The 17,638-nt window shown below is 45.3% G+C and overlaps 1 protein-coding gene across 3 annotated transcripts in view; it reads left to right on the forward strand.

Annotated features, from left to right (window-relative positions):
- The window catches only part of TMEM132C (transmembrane protein 132C), a 1,041,790-nt gene that overhangs the window by 266,599 nt on the left and 757,553 nt on the right, over window positions 1-17,638 (forward strand). For all 3 annotated transcript variants that reach the window (XM_077293267.1, XM_077293268.1, XM_077293269.1), the window contains exon 2: window positions 4,460-5,345. In XM_077293267.1, the coding sequence (XP_077149382.1) occupies window positions 4,460-5,345 (886 nt within the window). The remainder of the gene's footprint in view (window positions 1-4,459; window positions 5,346-17,638) is intronic.

A 17,638-nucleotide genomic window follows, 5' to 3' on the forward strand; every position in this document is an offset into this window, starting at 1 on the left:
ATTTATAACGTAGGAGACATTACACCTTTGGTTTGAAAAGGAAACCATCATGTAGTGCAGTCTATAAAATGTATCATAGAGAAATATAGGTGTCAGGATTCTATATATATTTTCTGGTAGGAAGCACTTTATCTGCGCAAAACATTAATTATAAATGAAGTATACAGTAGTAATTTCTTTGAAATTTTTCATAAAGTTTCCAGCTGTTTCTTTTTCTGTAATGTAAAGTGTTTGGAATAACTTTTGAAATACAGTATAGATTAGCATGACGGGGTCATTGAGTCGCAAAGGACCTTAGGGAATTTAACACTGCATATTGGTAAGGAATTCTCAACATTTTTGTTAAGCATTAAGATCGTATAATTGGCTTTCTGTCTGCTTTTGATCCTTTCATATAACTTTTCATATAATTTCACTTCATTCTGTAAAAAAATTGCTTAAGCAGTAGCTGCAATGCCATCACTGCACACTGTATTGCCACATGCACAAACCAGTGGTCCATTTTATAAAGATCAGCGGAATATTAAATTGCAGTAAAAACACATAAACCTTCATGTCGTTCAGAGCGAGACCTAACATAGTGCCTTTCCATTTGTTTGTGCCATTTTTATTAAAAGGTAAATGGAATGAACGTCGAAAATGAATCGGTTGCATATTATCGGAATCAGTCTGGATTTTGTTTTAGAGTCATGGCCAAAAATGTTGGCACCCTTGAAATTGTTCAAGAAAATTAAGTTTTTCTCCCAAAAAAGTATTACAATTACACATTTTGTTGTATACATGTTTATTTCCTTTGTGTGTATTGGAACAACACAAAAAAAAAAAAGAAAAAAGAAAAATGTAACATATTTTAACACAAAACCCCCAAAATGGGCGGGACAAAATTGTTTGTACCTTTCCAAAATTGTGGGTAAACAACTGTGTTTCAATCATGTGATGCTATTTCAAACTCACCTATGGCAAGTAACACGTGTTGGCAATATGAAAATCACACCACAAACCAAATAAAAAATGTAAAAGTTGATGCAAACTGTCCGCTGATATTTGAATGAAATGAAACGCTAAGGCAGGAGACCAAGGAGGAACCCACTGCTGACATAAAGACATCAGAAAGCTAAAATCCTTCTGACAAAGTGTCTTGTGGACAGATGAGACCAAGTTAGAGCATTTTGATGAAGGATATCATTCAGTTTTCCAGAAAAGCAATGAGGCCTACAAAGAAAAGAACACAGAACCTACAGTCAAATATGGTGGAGGTTTAAATATGTTTGGGGTTCTTTTGAGGCCTCTGGCGCTGGGTGTTTTGACTATGTACAAGGCATCATGTAAGCTGAAGATCACCAAAGGATTTTGGGCTGCAATGTAGCGCCCAATGTCAGAAAGCTATGTTTGCATCCTAGGTCATGGGTCTTCCACCAGGACCATCACCCCAAACATACTTCAAGAAGCCCCCAGAAATGGATGGAAACCAAGCGTGGGAGAGTTCTGAATTGGCGAGCAATAACTCCATTTCTAAATCCCATTGAACACCTGTGGAGAGATTTTAACATTGCTGTTGTTAGAAGCCATCCTTCAAATATGAGAGACCAGGAGCAGTTTTCAAAAGAAGAGTGGTCCAAAATTTCAGTTGTGAGGTGTAAGAGGCTTGTTGATAGTTATTGCAGTTATTTATTGGAAAGGGTATGCAACCAAATATTAAGTTGAGGGTGCCAATTGTCTAGCCCATTTTGTGGTTTTGTGTATAATTATGTCTACTTTGCCTTTTTTGATTTTTTTTGTGTTATACCAATACACACAAATGAATTAAACATGTAACACGAAACATATGTAATTGCAATAATATTCCGGGAGAAATACTTCATTTTCTGGAACAATTTCAAGGTTACGCTTTCACCATGTATGTCCATATTTAGAATAGTAGAAAGAATACATCATGCAGAACTTTTTTTCTGTTCTAAAACTTAAACAATGGAACCCAGACAGACCCCCAAATTAATCAATGGAGTCCCTTCCCTTTGGTTTGCTGCAATTTTGCAACAGATCCATTTTGGACATTCATTTGTCTGTTTTCTATCCTTAAAATAGAAAACACCAATGGACTGTCCAAATACAGGGGTGAATGTAGCTTTAGATCTTTAAAACCATCATTTTTCTCAATAGGAATTTAAAAAATGTTATTTGGTTTAAAAATATACATTAGCAATGCCAATCTCATATCCCAATTCATGAATGAAGCTCGGAAAGATGAATCCTGTGTCGACAGCAAGTGATTTAACTGCACAAAATTATGCTAGATTTATCCACCACTTACCCACGGAAAAGTAAAACCAACAATGTTTATTCCTTCAAGTTAAAATGTATGGACATTAAGGACAGGACATTATTCATAGATGCTTACATGGTTCAAACCTCAAATATGGCTTTTGATAAGATCAGAATCATGGTTCTTATTCTTGTCATATTTGTTGAGCCTGCATATCATTGTTTTTCATCTATCAGTTCACACCAGCGTTACGATAAAGATGTTCAGACTGGAAATATATGTTTACTGTCAGCCTTTACCATGCATAACCAGATTTGGCCTGTGTTCCACCGCAGAGTTCCAGAAATGAATGCACAGGATAGATTGTTGCCATTGCGCACGTCCGGATCTATCATGCGGTTCACTTGGTCCCAAGACGGATTCGATGATGTAGATGCATGCCCAGATACAGCAGGCAGTTCACTGCATTCCAAGAAGGTGAAAGTAAACAAATATAGTTGCCAGGATACCTAAAGCACACATATCTACACAAAAAGTACAAGAGGTGTTTATATATATATATATATATATATATATATATATATATATATATATATATAATGTGGCGCAATTATTTACAATAGAAAAAATAGAAGGGGGGTTATCATAGTAAAGAAATAATAATAAACCTCTAAGATGAGAGGACTATAACAATGATAGTAAGATCCCCTAAATAGGAGAAAAAATATTAAAGCCATCAGGGACCATTCTGGCAGATAAAGGTGACCACGTAGCCACGGAGAAGTAAAACCAACAATGTTTATTCCTTCACGTTAAAATGTATGGACATTAGGGACAGGACATTATTCATAGGTGCTTACATGGTTCAAACCTCAAATATGGCTTCTGATAAGATCAGAATCATGGTTCTTATTCCTGTGTTGACTAAGAACCATGTTTGTGGTTGAACTGTGTTTGTTGTTGAACCATGTTTGTGGTTTGAAACACATAAGTATTTAATAATAATAATTTGTATTTACATAGCGCCAACATATTCCGCAGCGCTTTACAGTGGCTATGTGCACACGTTGCGGATTAGGCTTAGGAATGTCTGGTGCGGATTCTGCCTCTCCTGGCAGAAAACGCACCTGCGGATTTGTCGCGTTTTTTGTGCGTTTTTGCTGCGGTTTTCTTGCGGATTTGCTGCGGTTTTTAACCCTGCGGTTTTCTATAATGGAATGGGTACAAAAACGCTGCAGATTCACAAAAAAAGAAGTAACATGCTACTTCTTTTAAACAGCAGCGTTTCCACAGCGGATTTTCCGCAAAGTGTGCACAGCATTTTTTTTTCTCATTGATTTACATTGTACTATAAATCAATTGCGGATCTGCAGCGTTTCTGCACTGCAAAAAACGCTGCGGATCCGCAGAGAATCCGCAACGTGTGCACATACCCTAACAGTTTCAAACACAACAGTCATGAGTAACAACATTAACAATACAATAATTAAAGCAAAATAAAATGACCCTGCTCGTGAGAGCTTACAATCTACAATGAGGTGGGGAGATACAAAGTACAGGTGTGTATTTACAATGATGTATTTACAATGATGGTCCAGCCATCTTCAGGGGGTGGGGGATAGATGGAGATAGTGAATGGGCTACACACAAACAAACATAAAATTACTGATTAGTGAACATGGTAGTATTTATTTAGATTGTCCTTTTACTATACTTTTTAATGTGAAAGAGAAAACATTATTGGTTCTAATCTTTCCTACTGGCTAGTGCTGGATATACTTTACCATATAACTTGTGTTTAGATATTGCATTGTATGATTTTTGTAGGATTCCCTGGTATTCCTTTGATTCACTATTATTCGTCTATTATGCTAATTGTTAATGAGATGAAACTTCTTCTCATCCAATGATTTTTATTGGCTTATCTGTACAATGGCAGGAATTTATTCTCCATGCTGTGTACAGTAGCATCTGGGATATGGAACTGAGCTATTGAGCATGTGATACAGAACTGAATGGAGCATTTTTTTTTTAAATTGTTCTATTGATAAAACTGTGTTTTGCTTAATAAAGAAATGTAATGTTTAATTGTAGGTCAACCCACCAACTAACTAATTGTATCCCCAGAATACTTACCTTGAATTCTCATTTGTTTTGACATGATTATCATATTTTTTTGCTTTTATTTTTTACCAGTGGCACAGTCTAGAGCGGCTCAAGAACACTTCCAAAGGTTTTCAGCACCATCAACATATCTACCTGTGAATTATCGGATTTCATCTGCAGAAACTGCCTTCCTGTTGAAGGAAAATAACCAAGATTTTATGAGAAATTCTAGCTTGCAATCAAGGGTTGAATCCTTCTTTGTTCACAAATCTCGAAGAACTCCTATCTTAAATGCCAGTTATGGACCTTTTTCAGTAGAGAGAGAAATTCCAGAAGATCTTCTGCTATCAACTGCTCTCTTTCCATCTAATAAGATTAGTTTTAACTGGAAACTCAAAACATATGTAATCAATGAAAAGGTATTTCCCAACAAACCCAAAGTGCAAGTTTTATTCTATATCACAGGTAGAGACTGGGATGATTACAGTGCCACAGAAAGACTTCCTTGTCTAAGATTGTTTGCCTTTCGGGAAACCAGAGAAGCAAAAGGAAGTTGCAGATTACAAGGGATATTGGGCCTATGTGTGGCGGAATTGGAATTCCAGCCTACTTGGTTTGCTTCACCTCCTGTAGTAACAGGTCGCAAGAGAAACCAAGAACAGTCAGAGGGCATTCCTGTGGAACTTTATTACAGTATTCATCTCGAAGAAGATAAAAGTGAGTGCACAGTGGAGGAAGCTAGAAAAGGAAATGCAATCCGTCCTGGCAGAGATCAAGGGGAAGACGCAGTTTCTCAGTTACAGAGAATTGCAACCATAACGTTATATCGAAATCCAGAAAATTCCCAACTTAATGAACTTAGGTTGGACAGTAATGTTGCTCTATGGTTGCCATCAAAGCCTGCCAGGCAAGGAGAAACTTTACATGTATTTGTCACAGTGGCAAATAACTCAACCCTGGATCAGTTCACTTTGAGGTACAGTACAGTATTTTATATTCCTTTAAGTACAATACGTAAAATTTACATAATTGAAAAATCATGTGAATAGGCAGGTGAGAGACTAGAGTTTGATTTTTTACCAAAAACATCTTTCTCTTCCCTGAGCTGTGTCTGTTATTCAGGTGATCCTCTTTTAAGTATATGGGACTAAGATGTAATGATAAACATATCCCATTAACAAGAATGACACTATTCTAGAAAAAAAAGAATAAACCTGTTTTGTAACATTTTTTATCCTAACACACAATGCATTAATTATACCATGCTGCAGAGAAATATTTGCAGTTAAATGGAATCTGTCAGCAGGATTTCACACCTCAAACTACTTATATGCACATGTACTTGTTTCAAAGACAAGTCCAGCAATACCTTTACATGGCCAGTCCAGTTCTTCATTGCTTAGAAATCAGTGTTTGAATTGATATGAAAAAGAGGCTGAAGAGCTATTGAAGATCTGAAGTCTCTGTCACCCCATCTCTATCCCTCACCCAGTGCCACCTTTTCCTTCTTTTTGACTGATGGCTCCTTTGCCTGATGTCACACGGCATAGGTGCTGTCAGTCAAGCAGGAAGAGGCCGCGCTGAGCGGGAAATAGAACTGGAGTGACAGATGCTTCTGATCAAATATTGATTTCTCAGTAACAGAGGAATGGACTGGCCATGTAATGATATTTCTGGGTTTGTCTTAGAAAGAGATATATGCCCATATAAATATTTAATGTGTTAAATTCTGCCAACACACTCCTTTTAAGTTACATATATTTTGCTGCATTGTGGCTTGTGTGTCATGCTAGTAAATGTTATATCTGTGCACCCACTTTAACAACTAATGGTATTACATGGTATAATGTTTTGTCTGATCTCACATGTACTAAGCTGCTAAGTAATAGAGTAAGTCAAATTTTAATTTAGTAAAGTGTTAAAATTAGAGTGAACTTTTCAATGCTTTATTTTGGCCTTGTTACAATGTAGAGGAAGAATGAAAGCCAAAGTCTTCCTATATCATATTAATTTCATGAAATATTTTGCATAAGCAAATATGGCATAAGAGATACCTGAAGCAAGGCATACTCACCCAAGCTGTGTGCTCCAACATTGCCTCTCTGAGAGTCTCTGCTGGGCTGAGAACAGTGATGTCACCACCAGAGAACTGCGCATTGTTGATGTTGATTGGGTGCCCCTGACCCTGTAGCCAATCAGCAGCCACAGAAGTAAGGTCACAGAGGGTGACATCACTCCTCCTGACCAAGCAGAGACTGGCGCTACATGTATCATACATATAAAATATCAAATGGAGATTGTGAAATTGACAGATTGTAGGGACAAGCATGAACAATTTTAACATTGGAGATGGGAGAATCAATTTGCAGGACATCGGTCCATCGGCCCATTCAGTAATGTATGACAGCTGGACCGGAGGCCTGTCAGTCTCCTTTCCACTCTGTATTCCCAGCTCTTCTTTTGATTAGCTGGTCTGGTATTACATCATGTATGTCACGCCACAATGATGATGTTGTGCCAGCCTGGTTCATCAAAAGAAGAGCCAGGAATACTGGGAGGTAAGGCAATTTACAGCCATTTTCCGCCCAATAGTCCAGTCACAGATTACTGACCTCACCCATATTCCAGAATCCCAAGAATCAATTCTCTGAACTCTAATTATCATTACTTCCTTAATCAATAGTATATAGCATGCTGCGTGTAATAATATTTCTGTAGGGTCATTGTGAAAAGTATATATTACAATTGTACATTCATGTAATATGATGAGATTCACCCATTCAAATGTATGGGTGCAAAAACAAAATTGGTATGCCACACATCTGATTTTTACGGATACATTGCAATTCTATAACGTAGGATACCCTAAATGGTCCTGTAAATGATTAGTGTCCTACTTTTCTATATGAAAATCGGACCAATTTTTTATTGTGTCAAGTGACCCCGGCCTTTACCTATTTAGGTGATGAAAGGTTCACTTAATGTTTTTTTTCTGATGAGACAACCACTTTAATAATAATATTCAAGAACGTAATTTTCATCTACAAACAAGGTACACATAAAGGGGTAATAGAATTACATTTTGATGCAAATCTTTAATAGACGCAGTTACTCACATTTTTTATTTAAGATGTTTATGTTCACTTCCTTTTTACTTTTCTGTGCTGAATTACTATTTTGGCGGTTGTACAATTCTTCAAGCTTTGTAAAATACAAGTATAATAAAGCAAGTATAGAACTTTGGAAAGATGGGTCTTTTTGCACTACACCTGTCCCCAACATCCATTATATAGAAAATGTGATGCCATTTGTCCAATGTCTGCCATTGGAAGAAGTTCATTAAGTTGGTTCTTCTCTCCTTCTAGTATTATATTAATAGAAATAACATAATTGTACGACATGGTTTTATTATAATACTGGCATTCGGATCACTGCCAAATACCCCATTTAATTAGGTGGTAGTAATTTGACTTTTTGCTGTGAAAGAATATCTTGTTAACGTCTTAAAGTCTTAATGAGATTCCTTTACATAAGTTGTAAGTTCTGAGAAATGTAAATAGGGTGTATCTGCTGCAGAGTATAAATCTAATGGGAACTGCATTCGTTAATATGATTTCTCCTTCTCTTAAGCGAAACGTGTCCCATGGGATTACTGCAGTTAGAGTGTTTATAACTCTGAGCATTGAGAATTAGACTAATGGGCAATGATTTGGAGCAAATGAGACCTTAGAGATGTAAAACATTCATACAGTTCACCAATGGTAAAAACTATTATATTTACATCATTGCATGAGTGCATGTCGTGCATTGGAGGAGAAGGAAGAAAAATCACTGAAAAATTACTGTTCTTGCAGTCTACAATGATAGGGAATACACACCTCTGTTGTTACTTACAAATCATTATTTCTGTATTAATAATATGCTAATTGAATTGTTGACACGATTTGCTGAATGTTAATCACTTTTCCATTGCTGCCTTGATATATTGCTGACTATATCAGTATTTATTTATATTAATACCATCCTACTATATAATTGTCTAAGGGTCACTTCCGTCTGTCTGTCTCGGATATTCATTGGTCGCGGCCTCTGTCTGTCATGGAATTCAAGTCGCTGATTGGTCATGGCAAAATGCCCACGACCATTGCCCTGACCAATCAGTGACGGCCACAGTCCGGCGGCAATATGGCCGCCCTTTCCTCCGCAGTCAGTGCCTGCTCCATACTCCCCTCCAGTCATCCAGTCAGCCCTCACACAGGGTTAATGCCAGCGTTACCGGAGCGCGGTGTAACGCACTCCGGTTATGCAGCTATTAACCCTGTGTGACCAAGTTTTTACTTTTGATGCTGCGTATGCTGCATCAATAGTAAAACGATCTAATGTTACAAATAATAATAATAAAAAAAACCTTATTCTCACCCTTCGACGTCGCGTCCTGTCCGCCGGCAGGTTCCGGTGCTAAGGATGCTATATGACCGTGACATCATCACAGAGCCTGCACGCCTGCGCGAGAAGGACCTGCCATTATATCACGGTCATGTGACAGCGACGTCATCACAGGTCCTGCGCTCATAGTCATACCAACCCTGGGACCGGAAGCTGCCGTGTGCACCATACACAGGAGCTAGGACTAAGGTGAGTATATGTTTATTTTTTATTTTATGTCACTGGCCAATATACTACATTACTGGGCAATATACTACGTGGCTGACCAATATACTACATACTATGTGGCTGTGCAATATACTACGTGGCTGGGCAATATACTACGCTGCTGGGCAATATACTATGTGGCTGGGCAATATACTACGTAGCTGGGCAATATACTACATGGCTGGGCAATATACTACGTTACTGGGCAATATACTACATCGCTGGGCTATATACTACGTGACTGGGCAATATACTGCTTGGCTGGGCAATATATTACATTGCTGGGCAATATACTATGTGGTTGGGCAATATACTACGTGGCTGGGCAATATACTACGTGACTGGGCAATATTCTACGTGGCTGGGCAATATACTACGTTACTGGGCAATATACTACGTCGCTGGGCAATATACTATGTGACTTGGGCAATATACTATGTGGCTGGGCAATATACTACGTTACTGGGCAATATACTACGTGGCTGGGCAATATACTACGTTGCTGGGCAATATACTACGTGGTTGGGCAATATACTACTTGGCTGGGCAATAAACTATGTGACTGGTCAATATACTACGTGGCTGGGCAATATACTATATGACTGGGCAATATACTACACGGCTGGGCAATATACTACATAACTGGGCAATATACTACATGGCTGGGCAATATACTACGTTACTGGGCAATATACTACATCGCCGGGCAATATACTACGTGACTGGGCAATATACTACGTCGCTGGGCAATATACTATGTGACTGGGCAATATACTATGTGGCTGGGAAATATACTACATGGACATGCATATTCTAGAATACCCGATGCGTTAGAATCGGGCCACCATCTAGTTTTCTATAATTGTCCTTTTCTAGAAAAAGATGCATTAATCCAATATTTTAAAGGCTTATACACACTGCTGAATTACTGGTTTGTAAATTGATATGGAACCATTCTTTATTTCTGGTTTTAGTTTCATGAAATACCATACAGTGGCACACAGCATGCCCACAAGCAGGGCTGTGGAGTCGGTAAGCCAAACCTCTGATTCTGACTCCGACTCCTCAAGTTCAATGACTCCGACTCCATCAAAATGGGCTCTGACTCCGACTCTATGAACCTAACTCCACAGCCCTGCCAAGCCAAGCCTCCGACTCCTCAAATTCCATGACACCGACTGCGACTCTGACTCCACCAAAATGGGCCCTGACTCCGACTCCACAGCCCTGCTCACTAGTCCCTAAGCCCAATCACTAGGTAGTACTTATGTTGCCAGACAGGATCTTAAAGCCTGTGAATTGAACATTATTTACTGGGGACAATGGATGATGCGAGAATTTAAAGAGTGACTGTCACTTCAAGAGAACTTGCAGCAGAATGTCTAGTTCTGTCTCTAGCTCCTCCCTCCATAGAATGCTGAGCATCAACTGTCATCTCCTATCTTAGGCTACTTTCACACGAGCGTTAACTGCAATCCGCCACAATGCATCGTTTTGCCGAAAAAACGCATCCTGCAAAAGTGCTTGCAGGATGCATTTTTTCCCCATAGACTTACATTAAGCGACGTATTGCGACGGATTGACACACGTCGCAACCGTCGTGCGACGGTTGTGCCGTGTTGTGGCGGACCGTCGGGACCAAAAAACGTTACATGTAACGTTTTTTGCTCACGACGGTCCGCTTTTTCCGACCGCGCATGAGCGGCCGGAACTCCGCCCCCACCTCCCCGCACCTCACAATGGGGCAGCGGATGCGCTGGAAAAATGCATCCGCTGCCCCCGTTGTGTGGCGGAGACAACGCTAGCTTCGGGAACCTCGGCCCGACGCTAGTGTGAAAATAGCCTTAGTAATGTGAAAATCTGTTTTCATTCAATACAGTTCTCACCCCTGAATTGAGAGTGACAGATAATTCCTTGAAGAGAAAGGAGTAGGTTTATTTAAGATACATAAGTTGCTTATTTTCATGTGTGCTATTGATTTATGAAATCTAAATTAAAATGACAGTTACTCTTCATTTAATCATGTTATTTCAAGCAGCGCGCAGTGGTTTTATATTACAGTCATTCATTAGAGTAAATAAAATAGTAATTGGTCATGGCTGAAAACTGAACAGTGCCATATTGTATACCAAATACAATAACATTACACTTAAAGGGGCTGTAACACAAACAAAGTACATTTTAATTAATACATTTTAAAATAAAAGTAAGTTCCACAGTTGGATGTGTTAAGGAAAAAAGGTTTATGTCCCAAGATAATCTTTAAGTGTGCCCCTGTAATGCAGGAACATGGTCGTCTATACCACATATTGGCAGGGGAAGAAGTAAAAAGAGAGGATACAGACATTACAGGGAAATGGTTTTCCTTACAGAAACCAACAGCTGCAATTCCATGCTGTAATGTCTGCTCTGTATACTCTGTTTTGCTACCTCCACTTGATCAGGAGATATTGTATGTTCAGACTATGTTCCTGTATGGTAAAACACAGCCATTACACAGCACATAGCAGAGGCACATTTTTAAGATTAACTCAGAAGAGCAACATATTTTTAACCCATCCAGATGTGGAGCTTACTTTTATTCCAAGATCTATTGATTAAAGTGTACTTTGCTCTTGAAACAACCCGCTTAAGCAGAAGAGAGAAGCACTACATCCTCATGTGATGTTGGTACAATTCAAAAGTTAACCAAAAGCACTGCATACTTTTGAAGAAACAGGCTGGCTTAAGGTACCGTCACATTAAGCGACGCTGCAGCGATAGCGACAGCGATGCCGATCGCTGCAGCGTCGCTGTTTGGTCGCTGGAGAGCTGTCACACAGACCGCTCTCCAGCGACCAACGATGCCGAGGTCCCCGGGTAACCAGGGTAATCATCGGGTTGCTAAGCGCAGGGCCACGCTTAGTAACCCGATGTTTACCCTGGTTACCAGCGTAAAAGTTAAAAAAACAAACAGCACATACTCACCAGCGCGTCCCCCAGCCTCTGCTTCCTGACACTGACTGAGCTCCGGCCCTAACAGCACAGCGGTGACGTCACCGCTGTGCTTTCACTTTCAGTTTAGGGCCGGCGCTCAGTCAGTGTCAGGAAGCAGAGGCTGGGGGACGCGCTGGTGAGTATGTGCTGTTTGTTTTTTTAACTTTTACGCTGGTAACCAGGGTAAACATCGGGTTACTAAGCGCGGCCCTGCGCTTAGTAACCCGATGTTTACCCTGGTTACCAGTGTAAAATATCGCTGGTATGGTTGCTTTTGCTGTCAAACACGGCGATACACGGCGACCTAGCGACCAAATAATGTGCAGACCTTCTAGCAGCGACCAGCAATTTCACAGCGGGATTCTGATCGCTGCTGCGTGTCAAATACAGCGATATCGCTCCCTAGGACGCTGCAACGTCACAGATCGCTGGCGACGTTGCTTAGTGTGACGGTACCTTAAGTCATCAGCAAGCTGCAGTCTTTGTATGGATTGTAGCACCCGTTAAGACTGGTATATCAACAGTAGAGATAAGTAAATTAATTTGCGCTACCCTGGTTAGGGGTCCAGTCCTGTCCTCTATGACACTGCTCTTCCTTTCTGCATGGCATTGCGAGTGCCTCCAGCACTTTCAAGACCAATTATTTTACTAGCCTTCACGCTACCTCAAGATGTTGTGGGCCACAGTATATGCCAAAAGCTCCTAGAATGCTGGGCCGAGTATGCCAAGAGCAGAAATGAAGACTGGTTTCTATTGAGGACTAGACTGGATGTCAGTTTAGGGCAGCAGTCTTCTTTACTCATGCTCCTCTCTAATCTACAGTCTTTCTAATCTTATGTCTCTGTCAGTTGGCAAACTTACAAAATCAGCAAGGGATCAAATACTTATTTCCCCCATTGTATAATTGTGTGATCCAGGATTGTTTTTTGTAACATAATTGTACTTTTTTATAATTATCTTTAGTAATGTATACATGTGCCTGCATTATTGTTGTGATGTTTGTTTTGCATTTCTTGTGGCCAGGTTATGGCGCTCCTATCATTTTTGTTGTATTGAACCTCCTGTTTACTCAAATCGCAATGATATCAGGAAGGTGCATCTTTGGATTCTATTTAGAGGAGATTAGTCATAGACAATTCATGTCAACCTTTTGATGATGTTGGTGGGGCAAGCAATTGCAGGCATGTGAGCCATAGCATTCCACTTGGATGAATGAAGTTGACATAGTTTTAAGGTTCACCTCATAACAAACGAACTGCAACTCTGGGAGTGCTCGCCAGCAAGGATGGTCAATTGTTTATTTTTTTAAAGTAAGATTTTTTTTATTAATAGTACTCTTATTGTACAATGATCATTATTTGAGGACTATTGTGTTCATTCTCAGTTCCTTATGTAGCATCTAATTTCTCTGCAGTGCTGACGTCACATCACTACTTGTTCCCAGGGGGATAACAATCTGATTAAACCTTCTTAGGGTACTGTCACACAGTGCAATTTTGATCGCTACGACGGTACGATTCATGACGTTCTAGCGATATCGTTACGATATCGCAGTGTCTGACATGCAGCAGCGATCAGGGACCCTGCTGAGAATCGTACGTCGTAGCAGATCGTTTGGAACTTTCTTTCGTCGCTTGATCACCCGCTGACATCGCTGGATCGTTGTGTGTGACACCGATCCAGCGATGTGTTCGCTTGTAACCAGGGAAAACATCGGGTAACTAAGCGCAGGGCCGCGCTTAGTAACCCGATGTCTACCCTGGTTACCAGCGTAAACGTAAAAAAAACAAACAGTACATACTTACATTCCGGTGTCTGTCCTCCGGCGTCTCAGCTTCTCTGCACTGTGAGCGCCTGCCGGCCGGAAAGCAAGCACAGCGGTGACGCGGTGACGTCACCGCTGTGCTTTCCGGCTATGGTGCTTACACAGTGGAGAGAAGCAGAACGCCGGGGGACAGACACTGGAATGTAAGTATGTACTGTTTGTTTTTTTTACGTTTACGCTGGTAACCAGGGTAAACATCGGGTTACTAAGCGCGGCCCTGCGCTTAGTAACCCGATGTTTACCCTGGTTACCCGGGGACTTCGGCATCGCTCCAGCGCCGTGATTGCAAAGTGTGACCGCAGTCTACGACGCTGGAGCGATAATCATACGACGCTGCGACGTCACGGATCGTGCCGTCGTAGCAATCAAAATTGCACTGTGTGACAGTACCCTAAAGATACATTTACAATCTAAGGGCCCCTTCACACTGGTCGATTCTGCTACGATTACGACGCATTTGCGTCATATTCGACATCGCAGTACGAGCTCGTAGCCAGCGGTCACACTCTACGATGTTAACGCTTTTTCTGACGTAGTTGCGATGTGAACGTCACGCGTCGCAATCGTACGCTACCCTTCACACCGCCATAGTCCTACGACTCCGAGCGTGACGTATTACCAGCATGGGCGTGCTAAAACGTCACGCCCAATCAGGAGACAGGTATGCGGAAGCCCAACCCACGTAGTCGCATTACGAGCTCGTATGACCGCCGTCACATACTACGATTTCGACCGCCACAGCGAGACATTTACGACGAAAGAAAGTTCTGCTCTTTCTTTCACATCGTACGATGCTGGGCTGCGTCGCAAATCGTAACGCCATGTCACACTTTGCAACCTCGGAACGAGGACGGATAAACGTCACAAATCGAACGCTCGTTCAGACTTTGATTGCACAGTGTGAAGGGGCCCTAAGATTATCATGAGTGAGCTTTCCTAGGAACGTTCACTTCACTTTAACAATTAAATGTAAACAGACTGCGATCACCTCATGAATGAACATTCCTAGGAATGCTTGCTTCTTGATAATATCTAATATATAATTGCCTAGAATACTACTTCCTGCAATTTGTGCCAACTTCCGTGGCTTTGTCCGGAGCTAATGTCCGGAGATAATGTCCGGAGCTAATGTCCAGAGGTAATGACCGGAGATAAGTGACGTCACCAGTGTCCTACACCCAGGCAGAGCACAGGGGCCCCAGGCAGCATATGGGGCCCCAGGCAGAGCACAGTGGCCCCAGGCAGAGCACAGGGGCCCCAGGCAGCATATGGGGCCCCAGGCAGAGCACAGGGGCCCCAGGCAGCATATGGGGCCCCAGGCAGAGCACAGGGGCCCCAGGCAGCATATGGGGCCCCAGGCAGAGCACAGTGGTCCCAGGCAGACCACAGGGGCCCCAGGCAGCTTATGGGGCCCCAGGCAGAGCACAGTGGCCCCAGGCAGAACATGGGGCCCCAGGCAGAGCACAGGGGCCCCAGTCAGAACATGGGGCCCCAGGCAGAGCACAGGGGCCCCAGGCAGAGCACAGGGGCCCCAGGCAGCATATGGGGCCCCAGGCAGAGCACAGTGGCCCCAGGCAGAGCACACACCAAATCGGAGGCCGAGGGGCCCCGCCCACCACATCGGAGGCCGAGGTTCCCCGCCCACCAAATCGGAGGCCGAGGGTCCCCGCCCACCAAATCAGAGGCCGAGGGTCCCCGCCCACCAAATCGGAGGCCGAGGGTCCCCGCCCACCAAATTGAAGGCCGAGGGTCCCCGCCCACCAAATCGGAGGCCGAGGGTCCCCGCCCACCAAATCGGAGGCCGAGGGTCCCCGCCCACCAAATCGGAGGCCGAGGGTCCCCGCCCACCAAATTGAAGGCCGAGGGTCCCCGCCCACCAAATCGGAGGCCGAGGGTCCCCGCCCACCAAAGCGGAGGCTGAGGGTCCCCGACCACCAAATCGGAGGCCGAGGGTCCCCGCCAACAAAATCGGAGGCCGAGGGGCCCCGACCACCACATCGGAGGCCGAGGGGCCCCGCCCACCAAATCGGAGGCCGAGGGTCCCCGCCCACCAAATCGGAGGCCGAGGGTCCCCGCCCACCAAATCGGAGGCCGAGGGTCCCGCCCACCAAATCGGAGGCCGAGGGGCCCCGCCCACCAAATCGGAGGCCGAGGGTCCCCGCCCACCAAATCGGAGGCCGAGGGTCCCCGCACACCAAATCGGAGGCCGAGGGGCCCCGCCCACCAAATCGGAGGCCGGGGGTCCCTGCCCTCCAAATCGGAGGCCGAGGGGCCCCTCCCACCACATCGGAGGCCGAGGGGCCCCGCCCACCAAATCGAAGGTCGAGGGGCCCCGCCCACGAAAGCGGAGGCCGAGGGTCCCCGCACACCAAATCGGAGGCAGAGGGACCCCGCCCACCAAATCGGAGGCCGAGGGGCCCCGCCCACCAAAGCGGAGGCCGAGGGTCCCCGACCACCAAATCGGAGGCCGAGGAGCCCCGCCCACCAAATCGAAGGCCGAGCGGCCCCGCCCACCAAAGCGGAGGCCGAGGGGCCTGGCCCCACCCACCAAAGCGGAGGCCGAGGGGCCCCGCCCACCACATCGGAGGCCGAGGGGCCCCGCCCACCAAATCGGAGGCCGAGGGTCCCCGCCCACCAAATCGGAGGCCGAGGGTCCCCGCCCACCAAATCGGAGGCCGAGGGTCCCCGCCCACCAAATTGAAGGCCGAGGGTCCCCGCCCACCAAATCGGAGGCCGAGGGTCCCCGCCCACCAAATCAGAGGCCGAGGGTCCCCGCCCACCAAATCGGAGGCCGAGGGTCCCCGCCCACCAAATTGAAGGCCGAGGGTCCCCGCCCACCAAATCGGAGGCCGAGGGGCCCCGCCAACCAAATCGGAGGCCGAAGGGCCCCGCCCACCAAAACGGAGGCCGAGGGTCCCCGCCCACCAAATCGGAGGCCGAGGGGCCCCGCCAACCAAATCGGAGGCCGAGGGTCCCCGCCCACCAAATCGGAGGCCGAGAGTCCCCGCCCACCAAATCGGAGGATAAGGGGCCCCGCCAACCAAATCGGAGGCCGAGGGGCCCCGCCAACCAAATCGGAGGCCGAGGAGCCCCGCCCAACAAATCGAAGGCCGAGCGGCCCCGCCCACCAAAGCGGAGGCCGAGGGGCCCGGCCCCGCCCGCCAAAGCGGAGGCCGAGGGGCCCCGACCACCACATCGGAGGCTGAGGGGCTCCGCCCACCACATCGGAGGCCGAGGGGCCCCGCCCACCACATCGGAGGCCGAGGGGCCCCGCCCACCAAATCGGAGGCAGAGGGTCCCCACCCACCAAATCGGAGGCCGAGGGTCCCCGCCCACCAAATCGGAGGCCGAAGGTCCCCGCCCACCAAATTGGAGGCCGAGGGTCCCTGCCCACCAAATCGGAGGCCGAGGGTCCCCGCCCACCAAATCAGAGGCCGAGGGTCCCCGCCCACCAAATCGGAGGCCGAGAGTCCCAGCCCACCAAATCGGAGGCCGAGGGGCCCCGCCCACCAAATCGGAGGCCGAGGGGCCCCGCCAACCAAATCGGAGGCCGAGGGGCCCCGCCAACCAAATCGGAGGCTGAGGGGCCCCGCCCATCAAATCGAAGGCCGAGCGGCCCCGCCCACCAAAGCGGAGGCCGAGGGGCCCGGCCCTGCCCACCAAAGCGGAGGCCGAGAGGCCCCGACCACCACATCGGAGGCTGAGGGGCTCCGCCCACCACATCGGAGGCCGAGGGGCCCCGCCCACCACATCGGAGGCCGAGGAGCCCCGCCCACCAAATCGGAGGCCGAGGGTCCCCACCCACCAAATCGGAG

This window comes from Ranitomeya variabilis, chromosome 1, assembly GCF_051348905.1.
Source record: "Ranitomeya variabilis isolate aRanVar5 chromosome 1, aRanVar5.hap1, whole genome shotgun sequence".
Taxonomy (NCBI): Eukaryota; Metazoa; Chordata; class Amphibia; order Anura; family Dendrobatidae; genus Ranitomeya; species Ranitomeya variabilis.